The 18,259-nt window shown below is 39.9% G+C and overlaps 1 protein-coding gene across 1 annotated transcript in view; it reads right to left on the reverse strand.

Moving 5' to 3' along the window:
- Positions 1–18,259, reverse strand: part of LOC122803530 (ADP-ribosylation factor-like protein 13B) — an 817,640-nt gene that overhangs the window by 247,319 nt on the left and 552,062 nt on the right. Inside the window, exon 5 of the mRNA XM_044073180.1 lies at positions 13,274–13,379. Coding sequence (XP_043929115.1) covers positions 13,274–13,379 — 106 coding nt within the window. The remainder of the gene's footprint in view (positions 1–13,273; positions 13,380–18,259) is intronic.

An 18,259-nucleotide genomic window follows, 5' to 3' on the forward strand; every position in this document is an offset into this window, starting at 1 on the left:
GGCTTGAGTAGTGTTCCCAGTCTATATTAGGGTAGTTGAAGTCACCTAGTATGATGGTGTTTGGAGATACATTTATCCCCTCCAATGTTTTCAGGAAGGCCATGTGAGGTTCCTGAGTTTGAGAGGGTGGCCTGTAACATGCTACAAATTGCAGAGCAGTCTTGCCTATGGTTAATTGCACCTGGATGGTCTCCGATGCATTGTGCGTTGCCACCAACCTTGAGGTGTGGGTGTCCTTTATGAATATGGACACCCCCCCCTCCTTTCTTGGTGTTGTCCGGATTTTGGGGCCGGAACGCATGATATGAGGTGAAACCTGATAGTGCTGGGGTGCTCTCAGGAGCCTTGAACCAGGTTTCTGTCACAGCACAGACATCGATGTTCTCCATACTGAGAAGGGCCTCGAGTGCGTGCATCTTGAGATTGAGACTTCTGGCATTGAGCAGCATTACCCTTAGTTTTTTTCCTTTTTTGTGTTCTAGGGTGGTAGGTTTAGAATTTGATTCCAAAAAGCCAGAAACACAGGTCCACTGCTCGAACAAGGAAACAGTTGCAAAACCACCAGTAGTCCACGTACACCCACTTCAGCTTGAAGAAACAAACTCCGTTGACATAAAACACAGGTTTATTTGTTTTTAAGCCACAAAACACTCCATTCAAGTAGATGGTTTAGCGCTTTCATCTGATCTCTCAGATTTCTTCAGAACCACCATTACCAATTAACACACCCCTTTTATACTCTGTTTGGCGCCAAAAGTTATTCAAAGTTTTAAAAACATTAAAAACTTTTCATAATATATATTTTTCAATGTGTAAAAACTATTACATTCATTACTAACAAACCTGACATTTATATTGTGTACTTTAAATACCAATACAAGACAATTTTATAATATATTATTTGTTGTGTAATCATAAGAACGTTTCATGTTCATAATTGTATAGTCTCCCTTCTTTAATTAAAAATATGCTAAATAATTATTATGTAACACTAAAAAATGCATATATATGTGATTTGCTTTGGACATAAAAAATACTCCAAGAGTATAAGTAACCACAAGAAAAGTCAAGCCCTATCCAACATTAAAAGCGGTTTAATGCTGATGTAGTCATTTAGGCCAGGGGGGGTTGTGGCATCACAAATAATTTGCCATTCACTCTCTTTGTAGGATAAAAAGGTTTTCCAATTACCCCAAATACTGTCATTTCCACCTGGTCTATTATAAAAAATTTAAATGTATGTTCTTGTCCTTTATCTAATACATGCCTGCTAAGTGCATTCTTTGTATCCTTTTTTCTAATTTTATATAGATGTTCATAAATCCTCGCCCTGAGTTTCCTCTCCGACTTGCCGTCTAAATAGGCTGAACAGATGGTACACAGGGCGAGGTATACCACCCTTTGACTGTTACAATTACCCCTAAGACCCTTCACTCTAGTTTTTGAAAAATTATCCAATGTTGTGGTCTTGTCCTCATTGATGTATTTACAATAGTTACAACTACCACAGCTTTTTGTCCCACTCCAAATCTTCTTATTGTTTTTATTATTGTCAGTTGATTGTACTTCCAATAGTTTTTTCAAATTTGGTGCTGTTTTAAATACACATGTCAATTTAGTCCCTATGTATGTTTTGATATTGTCATTGCAAGTTAACAATTCCCAATATCTTTTAAGAGTGTCTATCACAATATTTGAGTAAGGGTTAAATCTAATTACACACACGGTTCTATTGACCCCTGACCATGTCTTCTTGTTCTTTGATTCAAGTTGAACACCAAGTAGGGACATATATTTGATGTTCCAATTATTTTAACCCAGAGCGTTACTTCTTCCACCATCCCTCTCGGGTATTTTCTCTCCAAAAACATCTTTGCAATACCTTCAATTTCTTTTTCCATGATGTCTTTAGTAGAGGACATCCTTGCTGCCCTTATGCATTGTCCTTTCAGGATGTTCTTAAAAATATGTTTAGGATGACAACTGCCAAATTCAATGTAATCGTTAGAAAACGTAGTTTTTCTATGAATCTTTGAGCTGAATCCATGTGAAGTTGTACTAATGAATGTGTCTAAATAGGCTATCCCACAAACTTCTTTTTTGTATGTAAATCTCAGGAAGTCAGTGCTAGAATTGATGAAATCAATAAATCTTGGAATATCTTCTTTTTGGCCCTTCCATATGATAAAAATGTCGTCCAAAAATCTTGAATACAATGAGATGCTCTTGAAAAATTCACTTTGAAAGAGAAATAGATTTTCCCATTCTAGCATGACTAGGTTAGCGAATATGGGGGCACAAGATGCCCCCATAGCCACTCCCCTAGTCTGCCTGAAATATTCACCCTCAAATTCAATATAGTTGTGGTCCAAAATTAACCCCATCATGTCCAAAATTAGTGATATTTTGTCCCAACTCAATCCTGAATACCTTTTCAAGCTGTTCTCAAAGTATTCCAATCCTGTTGTGTATGGGATGCAAGAAAATAAGTCTTGAACATCTATTGTTAAAAAAGTTATTTCTTCTGACCATACATCAACTGTTAACCTACTCAGAAATTCCCAGGAGTCTTTTATAAGATGCGGCACTGAATCATAAATATGTTTTGTCCACTGGTCAATCGCCACACCCAAATTATAGGTTTTGGAGTTGGAACCTGCAATGATCGGCCTAAATGGTGGTGACTCTAGTGATTTGTGAATCTTCGGAATGCCGAAGATGTGGGCCAATCTTGGGTGTTCAGTTCTCAAAAAGTTATAAATTTCGTTTGTTACACGGTTGTCCAGTAAGTATTCTTCAATCACCAGATCTATCCTGTGATAACCTATGTTTATTTGATTCAATGAAACTTCTTCATAGTTGTTTGACAAGAAAAGGATGTCCTGTATAGCTCTGGTGTAGTTAATAGTGTCAAAAATAATGATGCCCCCACCTTTGTCAGGCTTCATGAGTCTAATGTTTTTGTTATTCACAATTTGTTGTAGACAATCCCTCTCTCCTTTGGTTAGGTTATCATTAAACATGGAAGTCAATAAATTGGTCTTATAAATATCCCTATTGAGTTTATAAATGTCTTTAAGTACCATCTTTTCAAAGTTAACAATTTGTGGATGGGAAGTCGGTATGTATGCACTTCTCTTACTTAGTCGGGTGGTGTAGTTTCCCCTACTTGAAGGAACATCATCCCTATCTTGGAATTGTAGGGCCAAATTAAGTTTATGCTAAAGTGATACATTTCATAGGAAATGACTGTCCAAAGAGCCCCAAAGTTACAACCAAGGACAATATTAATAACTATTTAGGTCATGTCACACCAAAGGAAGGTAACAACACTTTAACTAAAGTTGATGGAAACCCGGTTAATTTAGAGGTGGCACCTATTGAATTCAGTTCCCCTACAACCAACAGGAAGGGCCCTTTGATTTCAACCCTAGCAGGTTTCAAAGTTTACAACTACACTGAATTTTTTGTGTCTCAAGATTTTTACAACCTTTTCAGTAAGGGAATGAAATATATTCCCACTGTAAAATTTAACCTAGTTGATACGGTGAAGGAAATCAAATTATTCTGTAGAAGACTTAATTTGGCCCTACAATTCCAAGATAGGGATGATGTTCCTTCAAGTAGGGGAAACTACACCACCCGACTAAGTAAGAGAAGTGCATACATACCGACTTCCCATCCACAAATTGTTAACTTTGAAAAGATGGTACTTAAAGACATTTATAAACTCAATAGGGATATTTATAAGACCAATTTATTGACTTCCATGTTTAATGATAACCTAACCAAAGGAGAGAGGGATTGTCTACAACAAATTGTGAATAACAAAAACATTAGACTCATGAAGCCTGACAAAGGTGGGGGCATCATTATTTTTGACACTATTAACTACACCAGAGCTATACAGGACATCCTTTTCTTGTCAAACAACTATGAAGAAGTTTCATTGAATCAAATAAACATAGGTTATCACAGGATAGATCTGGTGATTGAAGAATACTTACTGGACAACCGTGTAACAAACGAAATTTATAACTTTTTGAGAACTGAACACCCAAGATTGGCCCACATCTTCGGCATTCCGAAGATTCACAAATCACTAGAGTCACCACCATTTAGGCCGATCATTGCAGGTTCCAACTCCAAAACCTATAATTTGGGTGTGGCGATTGACCAGTGGACAAAACATATTTATGATTCAGTGCATCTTATAAAAGACTCCTGGGAATTTCTGAGTAGGTTAACAGTTGATGTATGGTCAGAAGAAATAACTTTTTTAACAATAGATGTTCAAGACTTATTTTCTTGCATCCCATACACAACAGGATTGGAATACTTTGAGAACAGCTTGAAAAGGTATTCAGGATTGAGTTGGGACAAAATATCACTAATTTTGGACATGATGGGGTTAATTTTGGACCACAACTATATTGAATTTGAGGGTGAATATTTCAGGCAGACTAGGGGAGTGGCTATGGGGGCATCTTGTGCCCCCATATTCGCTAACCTAGTCATGCTAGAATGGGAAAATCTATTTCTCTTTCAAAGTGAATTTTTCAAGAGCATCTCATTGTATTCAAGATTTTTGGACGACATTTTTATCATATGGAAGGGCCAAAAAGAAGATATTCCAAGATTTATTGATTTCATCAATTCTAGCACTGACTTCCTGAGATTTACATACAAAAAAGAAGTTTGTGGGATAGCCTATTTAGACACATTCATTAGTACAACTTCACATGGATTTAGCTCAAAGATTCATAGAAAAACTACGTTTTCTAACGATTACATTGAATTTGGCAGTTGTCATCCTAAACATATTTTTAAGAACATCCTGAAAGGACAATGCATAAGGGCAGCAAGGATGTCCTCTACTAAAGACATCATGGAAAAAGAAATTGAAGGTATTGCAAAGATGTTTTTGGAGAGAAAATACCCGAGAGGGATGGTGGAAGAAGTAACGCTCTGGGTTAAAAATAATTGGAACATCAAATATATGTCCCTACTTGGTGTTCAACTTGAATCAAAGAACAAGAAGACATGGTCAGGGGTCAATAGAACCGTGTGTGTAATTAGATTTAACCCTTACTCAAATATTGTGATAGACACTCTTAAAAGATATTGGGAATTGTTAACTTGCAATGACAATATCAAAACATACATAGGGACTAAATTGACATGTGTATTTAAAACAGCACCAAATTTGAAAAAACTATTGGAAGTTCAATCAACTGACAATAATAAAAACAATAAGAAGATTTGGAGTGGGACAAAAAGCTGTGGTAGTTGTAACTATTGTAAATACATCAATGAGGACAAGACCACAACATTGGATAATTTTTCAAAAACTAGAGTGAAGGGTCTTAGGGGTAATTGTAACAGTCAAAGGGTGGTGTACCTCGCCCTGTGTACCATCTGTTCAGCCTATTATGTAGGCAAAACGGAGAGGAAACTCAGGGCGAGGATTTATGAACATCTATATAAAATTAGAAAAAAGGATACAAAGAATGCACTTAGCAGGCATGTATTAGATAAAGGACAAGAACATACATTTAAATTTTTTATAATAGACCAGGTGGAAATGACAGTATTTGGGGGTAATTGGAAAACCTTTTTATCCTACAAAGAGAGTGAATGGCAAATTATTTGTGATGCCACAACCCCCCCTGGCCTAAATGACTACATCAGCATTAAACCGTTTTTAATGTTGGATAGGGCTTGACTTTTCTTGTGGTTACTTATACTCTTGGAGTATTTTTTATGTCCAAAGCAAATCACATATATATGCATTTTTTAGTGTTACATAATAATTATTTAGCATATTTTTAATTAAAGAAGGGAGACTATACAATTATGAACATGAAACGTTCTTATGATTACACAACAAATAATATATTATAAAATTGTCTTGTATTGGTATTTAAAGTACACAATATAAATGTCAGGTTTGTTAGTAATGAATGTAATAGTTTTTACACATTGAAAAATATATATTATGAAAAGTTTTTAATGTTTTTAAAACTTTGAATAACTTTTGGCGCCAAACAGAGTATAAAAGGGGTGTGTTAATTGGTAATGGTGGTTCTGAAGAAATCTGAGAGATCAGATGAAAGCGCTAAACCATCTACTTGAATGGAGTGTTTTGTGGCTTAAAAACAAATAAACCTGTGTTTTATGTCAACGGAGTTTGTTTCTTCAAGCTGAAGTGGGTGTACGTGGACTACTGGTGGTTTTGCAACTGTTTCCTTGTTCGAGCAGTGGACCTGTGTTTCAGGTTTAGAATTTGAGCCTTGCCTAAAAAAGGCACTATGGGGGTGGCAAGAGCCTTTGCCAATATCCGGAAGCCTAGCGGTGACAGGTGCAAGCCGTCCCTTGCGAAGCAGCGTGGCTTGTCCAGCATGTCATCCCAGGCAGACAGACATTGGATCCCCTTTGAATGACACCAGAATTTAAGCCAATTATTAAAGCTGATCATCTTATCACTGTATTGTGGCATCATTCTAGGTGAAGGTAGGATACTGCTCAAGGTCAGGGTCATACCTGCCTGGGCTACATAATCAGAGAGCTCCTCAATGTCTCTTTTCATGTAGTCCAAGGAGGTACGTCTCAGGTCGTTGACACCAGCGTGGACAATGACTGAGTCGTACTTGTACCTGCTGTTGAGAGACCTGAGTGCTTGCGTTATGTGGCGGATTCTAGCGCCCGACAGGCAGCTTACTGTGACCTTCTCCTTACTCAGTCTGGTGAGCGGACGCCAGTGTGTCTGACTATGGAGTCACCTATGACAAGTATGTTTGGTGTTGTATTTGGCCTTAAGGGCAGTGACTGCTTTGCACACTGATTTTGTTGTTTATGTGTTGTTTGTGTGGTGTATTGAGTTTGCAGTTGCTTGGGTGTCTGCTTTGGAGGCCTCTGCTGTTTAGGTAAGTTTTTACTCAGAGCCTCCGAGTATGTCTTAGTGTGTTTATGTATTTGATTCAGTGGTGTGGTTGAGTTATGTGAGACTGGTATTGTGGTGTGTGTAGTTGCCTTCTCCTCCTGCCTGGTCTTGCCAGTCCTGAGTTGAGAGAGCTCAGCCGCCAGTCTGGCTAAATAGCTGCATCTCTCACAAGTGTTAGTGTTACGTGGGAGGAGGAGAGGGTTGTCCGTGTACATGAGGCAATTGTAACATTGTCTCAGAATTCCCAGATTCACCAACTGGGCAGGAGAGGACGCCAGCATCTGACCCTTCGACATGCTAGAAAGAATTATGAGTTGGTATTAGACAGAAAAGTAGTGGGCTTAGCAGGGAAGTGGGCACTCCTGGGGGGTTTTGCTAGTGAGAGATTTGTATAATATAGGAGTGCTTGACCTGCAAAGAGAATGCTTATAAGACAAGGGATATGCTTATAAGACAAGTGCTGAGCTTTTTGAGAAGAAAAAGCTATTTGGAACAAGTGCTGCACTTTTAGTGAAGGTGTAAACTGTTTAGGTTCCTAACAGAGCAGTTCTAAGGGAAAAATTGAAGAACAGACTTTCTGGAGCCAGAAAGAGTTTAACCTTGTTTAACCGGCGCTGCCCGATGCTGCTCTAGTGGCAACTCCGTGCTAATTCGCGCTAAAGCACGTTAAAGCGTGCTTGATAGCAGGGGCTGGAAAGAAGCAGGAATAGACCCAAAACGGACAATAAAACTACAGTTTCAAGTCAGTAACCACCTCTACGGGGGGCAGGGAAGCTGCTCAATGTTATTCACTGCCACTGATCAACACAGAGACCCTCCTTCAGCCCAAGCAAAAATGGCCTCACAGAAACTTTTAAACAGTTCAGGAACAGCAAGCCTGTAACTGAACTTTTTTAACTCTCAGAAAAGTGGGAAAAAAGCAAGATTTTTTTTTTTGTTTTGTTTTTTACAGAGATAGCAGAGGTTCACAAGTAATATCAAGTTATAACAGTGCAGTAAATGACCCCACACAAGAGTGCTAGGTCAAGGACAGAAAATATGCAAGTTTTAAGAAAAAAACGATTTAAAATTAAGTGCAAACAGGAAATTCAGCAAACAGCTTTTGGTTGTGCTGTAAATACAGCTACTAATACAGAAATCAAGTTTAACAAGCCAGAAAATGCTCAAGCTAGGCAGCTATGCAGAAAAACTTAGCAAATAAACAGAGAAAAATACTTAAAATCTCAAAAGTGGCTCCCTTCTTCTCTCAGCGTTTTTTCCTCTTGGAGGGTGCTTCACCAACAGCCAACAAGCCTGAAAAGACGCCCAAACCACGAGGCAACTAGGTTTTAAGAGAGGAAGATGAAAGAGTTTTGGAAATGACCCCTAGTGGCCAATAAAACTACAGTTTCAAGTCAGTAACCACCTCTACGGGGGGCAGGGAAGCTGCTCAATGTTATTCACTGCCACTGATCAACACAGAGACCCTCCTTCAGCCCAAGCAAAAATGGCCTCACAGAAACTTTCAAACAGTTCAGGAACAGCAAGCCTGTAACTGAACTTTTAACTCTCAGAAAAGTGGGAAAAAGCAGGATTTTTTTTTTTTGTTTTGTTTTTACAGAGATAGCAGAGGTTCACAAGTAATATCAAGTTATAACAGTGCAGTAAATGACCCCACACAAGAGTGCTAGGTCAAGGACAGAAAATATGCAAGTTTTAAGAAAAAAACGATTTAAAATTAAGTGCAAACAGCTTTTGGTTGTGCTCTAAATACAGCTACTAATACAGAAATCAAGTTTAACAAGCCAGAAAATGCTCAAGCTAGGCAGCTATGCAGAAAAACTTAGCAAATAAACAGAGAAAAAATACTTAAAATCTCAAAAGTGGCTCCCTTCTTCTCTCAGCGTTTTTTCCTCTTGGAGGGTGCTTCACCAACAGCCAACAAGCCTGAAAAGACGCCCAAACCACGAGGCAACTAGGTTTTAATTGAGGAGGATGAAGGAGTTTTGGAAATGACCCCTAGTGGCCAATAAAACTACAGTTTCAAGTCAGTAACCACCTCTACGGGGGCAGGGAAGCTGCTCAATGTTATTCACTGCCACTGATCAACACAGAGACCCTCCTTCAGCCCAAGCAAAAATGGCCTCACAGAAACTTTCAAACAGTTCAGGAACAGCAAGCCTGTAACTGAACTTTTTTAACTCTCAGAAAAGTGGAAAAAAGCAAGATTTTTTTTTTGTTTTTGTTTTTTTACAGAGATAGCAGAGGTTCACAAGTAATATCAAGTTATAACAGTGCAGTAAATGACCCCACACAAGAGTGCTAGGTCAAGGACAGAAAATATGCAAGTTTTAAGAAAAAAACGATTTAAAATTAAGTGCAATCAGGAAATTCAGCAAACAGCTTTTGGTTGTGCTCTAAATACAGCTACTAATACAGAAATCAAGTTTAACAAGCCAGAAAATGCTCCAGCTTTGAAATGTAATAGTTGGTCAACTTTCATTTGTGACGTGCAATGTAGAACCAGAATACTGTGATATATAACGCTGCTGAATAGCATAATAGAAGAGTTAGGTTAAGAAGGGACGTGATGATTAGTGATCAGCAGTATGGTTTCATGCCAGGAAATAGCACTACAGATGCGATGTTTGCTCTAACAGTGTTGATGGAGAAGTACAGAGAAGGTCAGAAGGAGTTGCATTGTGTTTCTGTAGACTTAGGGAAAGCATATGACAGGGTGCCTAGAGAGGAGTTGTGGTATTGTATGAGGAAGTCGGGAGTGTCAGAGAAGTATGTAAGAGTGGTACAGGATATGTACGAGGGTAGTGTGACAGGGGTGAGGTCTGCGGTGAGAGTGACGAATGTGTTTAAGATGGAGGCGGGATTACATCAAGGATCAGCTCTGAGCCCTTTCTTATTTACAATGGTGATGGACAGGTTGACAGTCGAGATCAGACAGGCGTCCCCGTGGACTATGATGTTTGCAGATGACATTGTGATCTGTAGTGAGAGTAGGGAACAGGTGTAGGAGACCCTGGAGAGATGGAGATATGCTCTAGAGAGAAGAGGAATGAAGGTCAGCAGGACTAAGACAGAATATATGTGTGTGAATGAGAGGGAGGATAGAGGAATGCTGAGGATGCAAAGAGTAGAGGTGGCGAAGGTGGATAAGTTGGGATAAATGGTTCAGAGTAATGGTGAGTGTGGAAGAGAGGTGAAGAAGAGAGTACAGGCAGGATGGAGTGGGTGGAGAAGAGTGTTAGGAGTGATTTGTGACAGACGAGTACCAGTAAGAGTGAAAGGGAAGGTCTACAAGAGGGTAGTGAGACCAGCTATATTATATGGGTTGGAGACAGTGGTACTGACAAAAAGGCAGGAGTTAGAGCTGGATGTGGCAAAGTTAAAGATGTTAAGATTTGCACTGGGTGTGACGAGGGTGGACAGGATTAGGAATAAGTATATTAGAGGGCCGGCTCAGGTTGGAAAGTTTGGAGACAAAGCCAGAGAGGCAAGATTAGGCTGGTTTGGACATGTGCTGAGGAGGGATGCTGAGTATATTGGGAAAAGATGCTAAGGATGAGGCTACCAGATAACAGGAAAAGAGGAAGGCCTAAGATAAGGTTTATGGATGTGGTGAGAGAAGACATGCAGGTGGCTGGTGTGACACAGCAAGATGCAGAGGACAGGAAGAAATGGAAACAGATGATCCGCTGTGGCGACCCCTAATGGGAACAGCCAAAAGAAGATGATAATCGCTAGAAGAGATGTAGTAAAGTGAAAAGGGAGAAAGAAGGGGAAAGCTACTACCGATAATAGCGCAACTACCCCAAAGGGAGGGAAAGTGAAAGTAACCTAGTAAAAAACGGTTACTAAGAAAAAAGGGAGTTTCAATAAAATGGGGAGAAAGTGGTGAAAGTTAGACTAAAACAGCAGGAAAAAATTTAATAGTGTGAAAATCCCACTTATCTGTTCAAGAGCACAGGAATGACCACATCTTCGCAAAGTGGCAAACTAGATCTGAGGTAAGAGGGAAGGATGATTATGGGTAAGGGGAGGTGCCCAAGCACCTTTTGGTTGCCACAAGCTATTCTAAAGGCCAAGATGGATTCGACGGATCAGATCCAAACCCATATGTAAGGAAGGAATGAAAATTGACAATATCAGATCAAAATGTAATAGCCTTAGACAACAATTTGAAAATAGTCTGTTTTGACAAAGGTTATCTCTTCTTCTTACCATTACACGAAATGAACAACTGATCCGAAGATCTGAAAGCTTTAGTTCTGTCAAGATAATACCTGAGTTGTCTGTGGACACCCAGGGGATGGAGTATCCTTTCTCCTTCATTTGTAGGCTTAAGAAAGAAAAAAAGTTGTGTAAGTAAAACTTGCCATACCAGTAGCTGTTCGAATGATCACTGCAGCAGTAGCCTTAGCTGTAAGTGTTATATCCTGCAAAGGATATAACATCAGGCCAGCTTCCAATGTTTCAATGCACCTTTCATGCTTCTAAAGTGTCAGACGGCTCAAGTTGAACTGACTAAAAGACAAGTTTGGGCAAGAAGCCTTTCAGAGCTTTCCTGCCAGCAGAGACAGGAAGGCTAAGCCCTGAAAGGCCTATACTAGGCAACAAAGAATAAATATCCACACCATGACAAAAAACACACTAAAAAAGGAAATGGAGGGAGGGAGCAGCTACTGCAGCAGTGACCATTTGAACATTTACTGTTATGGAAAGTTTTACATACATAATCTCAATATGTTTATCATACTGATCACTGATGTAGTAGCCTTAGCTATATGGGTAGATAACTTTAGCTACTACATTTGGGAGGTGAAAGAAGAAAAGTCCAGGAAGCCCTGGAGAATGGTGGAAAAGTTTAATCTGGACTTAGAGAAGGAATCAAGTTTTCAGTACTTTGTAAATGTTTCTATAGATGACCAAGTAGCAGGTTCGAGAATACTTTAGAATTCAACTCTTCAAAAAGCCATTCATGAAGCCAAGGCCTGGTAGAGTGGGCCTTGACACTGCCTGGAAAAGTTTTGTTATGGTGAGTATAACAAAAGGCAATAGCCTTAGACAACCATTTGGAAATAGTCTGTTTTGACACAGGTTGTTCCTTCTTCTTACCTTCATAACAAATGAACAACTGATCCAAAGATCTCAAAGATTTAGTTTTGGCAAGATAATACCAGAGTTGTCTGTGGACATCCAAGGTATGGAATATCCTCTCTCCCTCATTTTTAGGTTCAGGAAACAAAAGAGGATGATGAAATGTTTGGCTTAAAGAAAACTCAAATACCACCTTAAGCATAAAAGAAGGATTAGTTCTCAAAGAAATCCTGTCCATATAGACAATGTGATAGAGGTGACTCACCCTAAGAGCTTGCAACACAGATACTCTTCTTGCAGAAGTCAGAGCAATCAGTAAAACTGTTTTGCATGTTAAGAACCTCAAGTCGGCCAAATCAGCAGATTCAAATGGAGCAAGTGTTATCTTCTCTAACACAAAATTAAGATCTCGAGGGGCCACCAGTTTTCTTGGTGACCTCTCATGCAAAACCCTTTTCAAGAACATTCTGACATGAGACTGCAGTGAAAGAGGAGGATCCATGGAAGGCATACTGAAATAGCCGATAAATTAACTGGGATCGAGGAATATGAAAGGCCATAGGAGAGTAATGCACTTATTATGAAACCAGAGAGCAACTAATCATGAATGGGTGCTGGTTATGTTGTTGGCACCAACAAGAAAACCTTTTCCATTTGCTAATATATGATTTTCTAGTAGCAGGCTTTCTCGCCTCCATTAGTACCTGCTGCACATCCAATGTAAACAGGTACCTAAAAGGAATGAAGACCCTGTCATCCAGGAGGTCAACTGATATTAATTGATGCTGAGTTGTATCAAACACCCCTTTTCTTTTGGGAGTAGATCCAGCCTGTGAGGAAGCTTGTGGTAATTGCCCCTGCCCATTTCCAAAAGAAGGGAGAACCACGGCTGTCTTCGCCAGAAGGGAGTCACCACAACAATCTTGGGGGATTCCTTTTGAATCTTCAGAAGTATCCATTATAGACTTGGTACTTGCTGGGTTTATTTTATTTTTACTAAGTGTACTGCAACAGTTAATTGCTATTGCTTTAATTCTATTTTATTCTTTTGTTTGTGAGTCTGATGTTTAACAAAGTTTTACAGCATTAAAAATTTATCAAGGCTGTCATATATTCCAGAAATTTACACATAACTCATCCATATAATAGCTTAACAATAAATCATATTAGATATCAAACTCAACAATCCAACATATTAGAATTTTTTTGTTTGTTTTGTTCATTGTCCACTTTACTTACAATTTGATATGGGCATTTGGTTTCTCTGGCAAGTTTTTGAACTGATAAGCGTACACTGACTTGTCTTGGTGTTTTAGCATTTATCATGTGTTGCTTGTTGGCAATTCTAAATAAAGCAATAAAACAAAACAAAACACGGTTAGTACAAATACATCTCGGTACAGTTGTTGCAGACTTTGAGAAGCAGTATAGTCCATGGTTGTGGCACAGATCTGAGAAAAGAATGTCCAAGTTTTAAAAAAGTGTGTTAAATTACACAAGAAAAAAACAAAATGATTATCTACAGTCATCATACTTTAAATAGCTTACTATATATTTGTATATTTTATTCATAAACAAAGTGACAGACAAAAATTAAAAAAAAGTTATGTACTCACCATAACATTCCATCAGTGTTATCCATTTTTATTCTTCCTCAACAAGTGCTCCGGATCTGACTCTCGGATCCAACTCTGCCACTTTTTACAGCTCGTGGATACTGGAAACTCTCAAGCTCCACCCTTACTCATAATGCTCTAGTCTCCTACCATACCTCAGATCTTGTTTGCTGGATTTATAGCTTCAAAGAAAAATAGAAACAATTATAAAATGAGAAACCAGTACCTGGAGTTCAAAGGCAGAAACATTCTTTCCCTTATTATTTTCTCGCTCTTCCAGAAGTCAGAAACTAAAAGATAGGGGGGTGGAGGGATGGGTGTTGAGGAAGAAGGAAAATGGACAACACAGATGGAACTTTACTGTGAGTACATACCTTTTTTATCTGATGTTGTCAATTTTTATTCATTCCTCAACAAGTGGGACAGAGTCCCCAGCTAACTGAATCCCAGGAGGACTCTAAGGAGCGATATTCCTGAGCACTGCTGAGCCGAAGGCTACTCTTCCCCTCAAGACCAGATCCAATTTGTAATGAGTAATCAAGGTATGAGGATTAGCCCAAGTTGCAGCTGCACAGATATCATCCATGGAAGACCTGGATAAGAATACTGATGAAGCTGCCATGGACCTGGTTGAATGGCCTCTTAATGATTTCGACAAGAGCAAACAGAACTTGCTGCAGACAAATCAAGTACAATCCATTAACCATTTAGCTAGAGTTATTTTGATATCAGGTTTGTCCAAGTTTGATTCTGCAATAACAAAAAAAATTGATCTGTTTTTCTCAAATCTTTTGTTCTGTGCAAATAGAAATGCAACTGTCTGTGAACATCCAACAAATGCAACATGTATTCTCCTTTGTTGATGAAATTTGAAAAGAAAACTGGAAGATTAATAGATTGATTGATGTTGGATTCTGACAACACCTTAGAAAGGATGGATGTGTTGGTTTGTAATGCTACTCTATCTTTACGGAAAATTAAATGAGGAGGCTTAGAAGATAGAGCTTGAAGTTAAGACTCTTCGAGCATAGGTTATAGCTACTAAAAAGATAGTTTTCCAGGTTAAAAAAAAGAAGTTATGTACTCACCATAATGTTCCATGTTTGTTGTCCATCTCGCCTTCATTCTAACTGGTTGGGTTCGGAACCAATCCTCGGTTCCGATTCAGCCATATACTAAAACTCAAGGTCTTCCACTGGCTCATGGCTGTATCTCTATCCCATCATGCTCTAGTGAAGCTCCCCAGATCTTGTTTGCTGATAACATTAGGAACCTAAGGTACCATCAATACATATTATGAAGACAATGAAGAAGGTCAGAGACACACTTGCCAGAGAAATAACCTCTGTCCTCTTTTGCCCTCCAGGAGCCATAGGTAGGGGGATGAAGGGTAGGATGTAAGAATGAAGGCGAGATGGACAACAAACATGAAACGTTACGGTGACTACATAACTTCTTTATGTTATGTTGTCCTATCTCGCTTTCATTCTTACTGGTTAGGACAGCGTCCCTAGCACCATATTTCCTGAGTGGCTCACAGAAGTATATTCTTCAGGACAGTGGAGCCAAAGGAGGCCCTGTCCCTGGAGGCCAAATCTACTATGTAACGAGTGATAAAGGTATGAGGCGTTGCCCAAGTTGCAGCAGCACAAATGCTATCAAGTGGTAGTCTAGCTCTAAATGTGAAGAGGTTGCCATGACTCTTGTAGAAGTAGCTTTGACTTTAAAGGGGGGAACTTTGTTATTAGATTTATATATAAAAGTGATACAATCTGAGAGCCATTTTGAAAGAGTGACCTTAGATATAGGGGTACCTTTCTTTGCTTCTGAAAATGACACAAATAACTGATAAGATTTCCTGACGTCCTTTGTCCTATTTAAGTAGAAGCATAATTGCCTATGTACATCCAGTTGGTGAAGCTTATATTCTGCCTTGTTGCCATGATTTGGGAAATAATGGTAACTCTATGGGCTGATTTAGGTTACACTCTGAACATACTTTTGGCAGGAAGGATGGGTTTGTACGAAGGGGATGCTCTATCTTTATGAAAAAGCATATATGATGACTTGATCGATAAAGCTTACAGTTCTAAAACTCTTCTGGCAGAAGTGATGGCAATCAACATACTTGTTTTCCATGTTAAGAATTTTAGATCATATGATGACGCAGGTTTTAAGAGGGGAAGGATCAAACAGGACAGAATAAAGTTTAGGTCCCATGCTGGTAGGGGTGTTTTTATGGGTGGTCTTAACAAATTAGTACCCTTCAGGAAGGCTCTGCATAGTTTGTGGGACATCAAGTTAGAGGCAAAATCGCTTATATGGAAATTAGATATTGCTGCTAACTGTACACAAATGGTAGCTGCAGCTGCGCCTTCATTCAATAGTTTTGCCAGAAATTCAAGAATAGAACTTAAAGGAGCAGAGAAGGGATCAATGTGTCTTGTTAATGCCCAGGAAGAAAACCTTTTCCATTTACTGATATATAATTTTCTCGTTGAGGCCTTATGACAAGAGAACAAGATATGATTGACCGAATGAGGGAGGTTAGGAAGCCTGACTATATTTAGAATTGGAGCAGACAAGCTGTCAATTTGATGGCTCGAAGACAAAAGTGGAGCGTTCCGGACATATAAGTCAGAAGGTCTGGAACTGGGTCCAGAACCCATGGCTCCTCCTGAAGATGAGGCCAAAGGAAGGGGAACCAAATCTGAAGAGGCCAATATGAGGCAATGAAAATTAGCTTCCTTCCCAACAAGCTGGCTTTCTGGAGAACCTTGGGTATCAGTAGAAAGGGAGAGAAGGCATAAAGGAGTCCCGTGGGCCAATTGTGTACAAGTGCATCCCTTGGTGACTCCCCTGGACAGGGGATAAGGGCAAAATAGCTGCTGCATTTGGCATTCATGGAAGTGGCGAAAGGTCGCAGTAAGGCTGGTCCCATTTGCGGAAGATCCTCACCACTACTTTTTGTTTTAGGGACCACTCGTGAGGCAAGAGAATCACTCTGCTGAGTTTGTCTGCTATCACGCTGGACCTAGCCAGGATGTGCATTGCTATTAGAAAGCGCTGGGAGATTGCCCACTGCCATGATCTGAGGGCCTCTTGACAAAGGGGGTAAGACCTGGTCCTTCCTTGTTTGTTTATGTACCAGACAATCGACATATTGTCTGTATGTATTGCAATTGTTCCCAGTGGGAGAGAGTCCTGGAATGCCTGCAATGTCAAAAGCACCGCTCTCATCTCTGGAATATTGATGTGCAAATGGGCCTCATGATCCTGCCAAGTGCCTTGAACTGTCCTGCCCAGATAATGCCCCCCCCCTACCCTATCTGGGAGGGATCTGTGGTCAGTGTGGCTACCAGCTGAGGGGGAAGAAATGGCTGACATGATGTTACGTGACCGGAGTGAAGCCACCAGACAAGGTCCTTCTTGCAGGACTCTGTTAACAGAATTTGATGAGACATGGGTAGTTCCTCTAACAACCACTGGGAAATTAGTAGCCACTGTAGAAACTTATTGCAGCTGCCATGGTTCCCAAGACTTTCAAGACTGTTCTTGCCTGTACTTTTGTTTTGGAGAGAAGGTGGGAGACTTCTTAACTCAGAAACAACGACTCTTTCTGTAGGAAGTTTTGCCTTCATGTGTATTGTGCCTAGATCTGCCTCTATAAACATGATATGTTGAGATGGCAACTAGGCAGATTTTTCGTAATTTATTGTAATTCCTAGGTGACACCAGACAGAGCGAGTGGTGTCTTTTGATTCCAGTAGTAGATGCTTGGTGGTGGCAGTTAGCAGCCAGTGGTTGAGATACAGAAACACTCTGAATCTTAGACATCTCAGATGAGTCATGACAACACCCTCGGGGCTGTAGTGAGATCAAATGGCAGAGCTCGAAATTGGTAATGACTGGCTCCCAGCCGGAAGCCCAGATGACTCCTGGATGGCATGTCTATATTTATGTGGTAGTATGCATCCTGGAGGTCTATACAGCACATCCAATTGTCTTTTCCCAAAAATGTGAAGAATCGACTGCAGTGTTACCATACGGAACTTGGTCTTTTTTACTGATTCATTTAATCTGCTGAGATCCAAAATTGGTCTCCAGTCCCCTGTTCTTTTTGGCACTAAAAGAATCTTGAGTAAGTTCCAGATCCTATTTGGTCTGCAGGGACTCTTTGGATGACTCTTTTGTCTAGCAACTTTTGAATTTCTAGAGTTGCTTGATCCCTTTGATTGGGTGGAACGTCTGGGGTTTTCTTTATGTTTGGGAAGGGAAGAGAAAATGGTATGGAGTATCCTCTGGATATGATTCTTTGTACCCATTTGTCTTTTGTTATTTCCAGCTAGGCTTTTATTTACAAAGATAATCGACCCCTGAATGCCTCCAGAGATGGACAGATGGGCCTCCCTTCAGGAGTGCTGAAAGGGCCTACCACAGAAAGAATCTCTGTTGCCCTGGTTTTGCAGACCCCCTCTGCTATGTGGACGGCGTCTTCCATTTGTACTTCCCCTCTGCCCCTAGGGGAACAGTCACCATGTGTGTCCTGAAAAACTCTCTGGGATTTACGGAACCACATCTCCCCCCTGCTTCTGGCCTTTTGGATAAG

Source organism: Protopterus annectens, chromosome 5.part1, assembly GCF_019279795.1.
Source record: "Protopterus annectens isolate FY-2018-M chromosome 5.part1, PAN1.0, whole genome shotgun sequence".
In the NCBI taxonomy this organism is placed as follows: Eukaryota; Metazoa; Chordata; order Ceratodontiformes; family Protopteridae; genus Protopterus; species Protopterus annectens.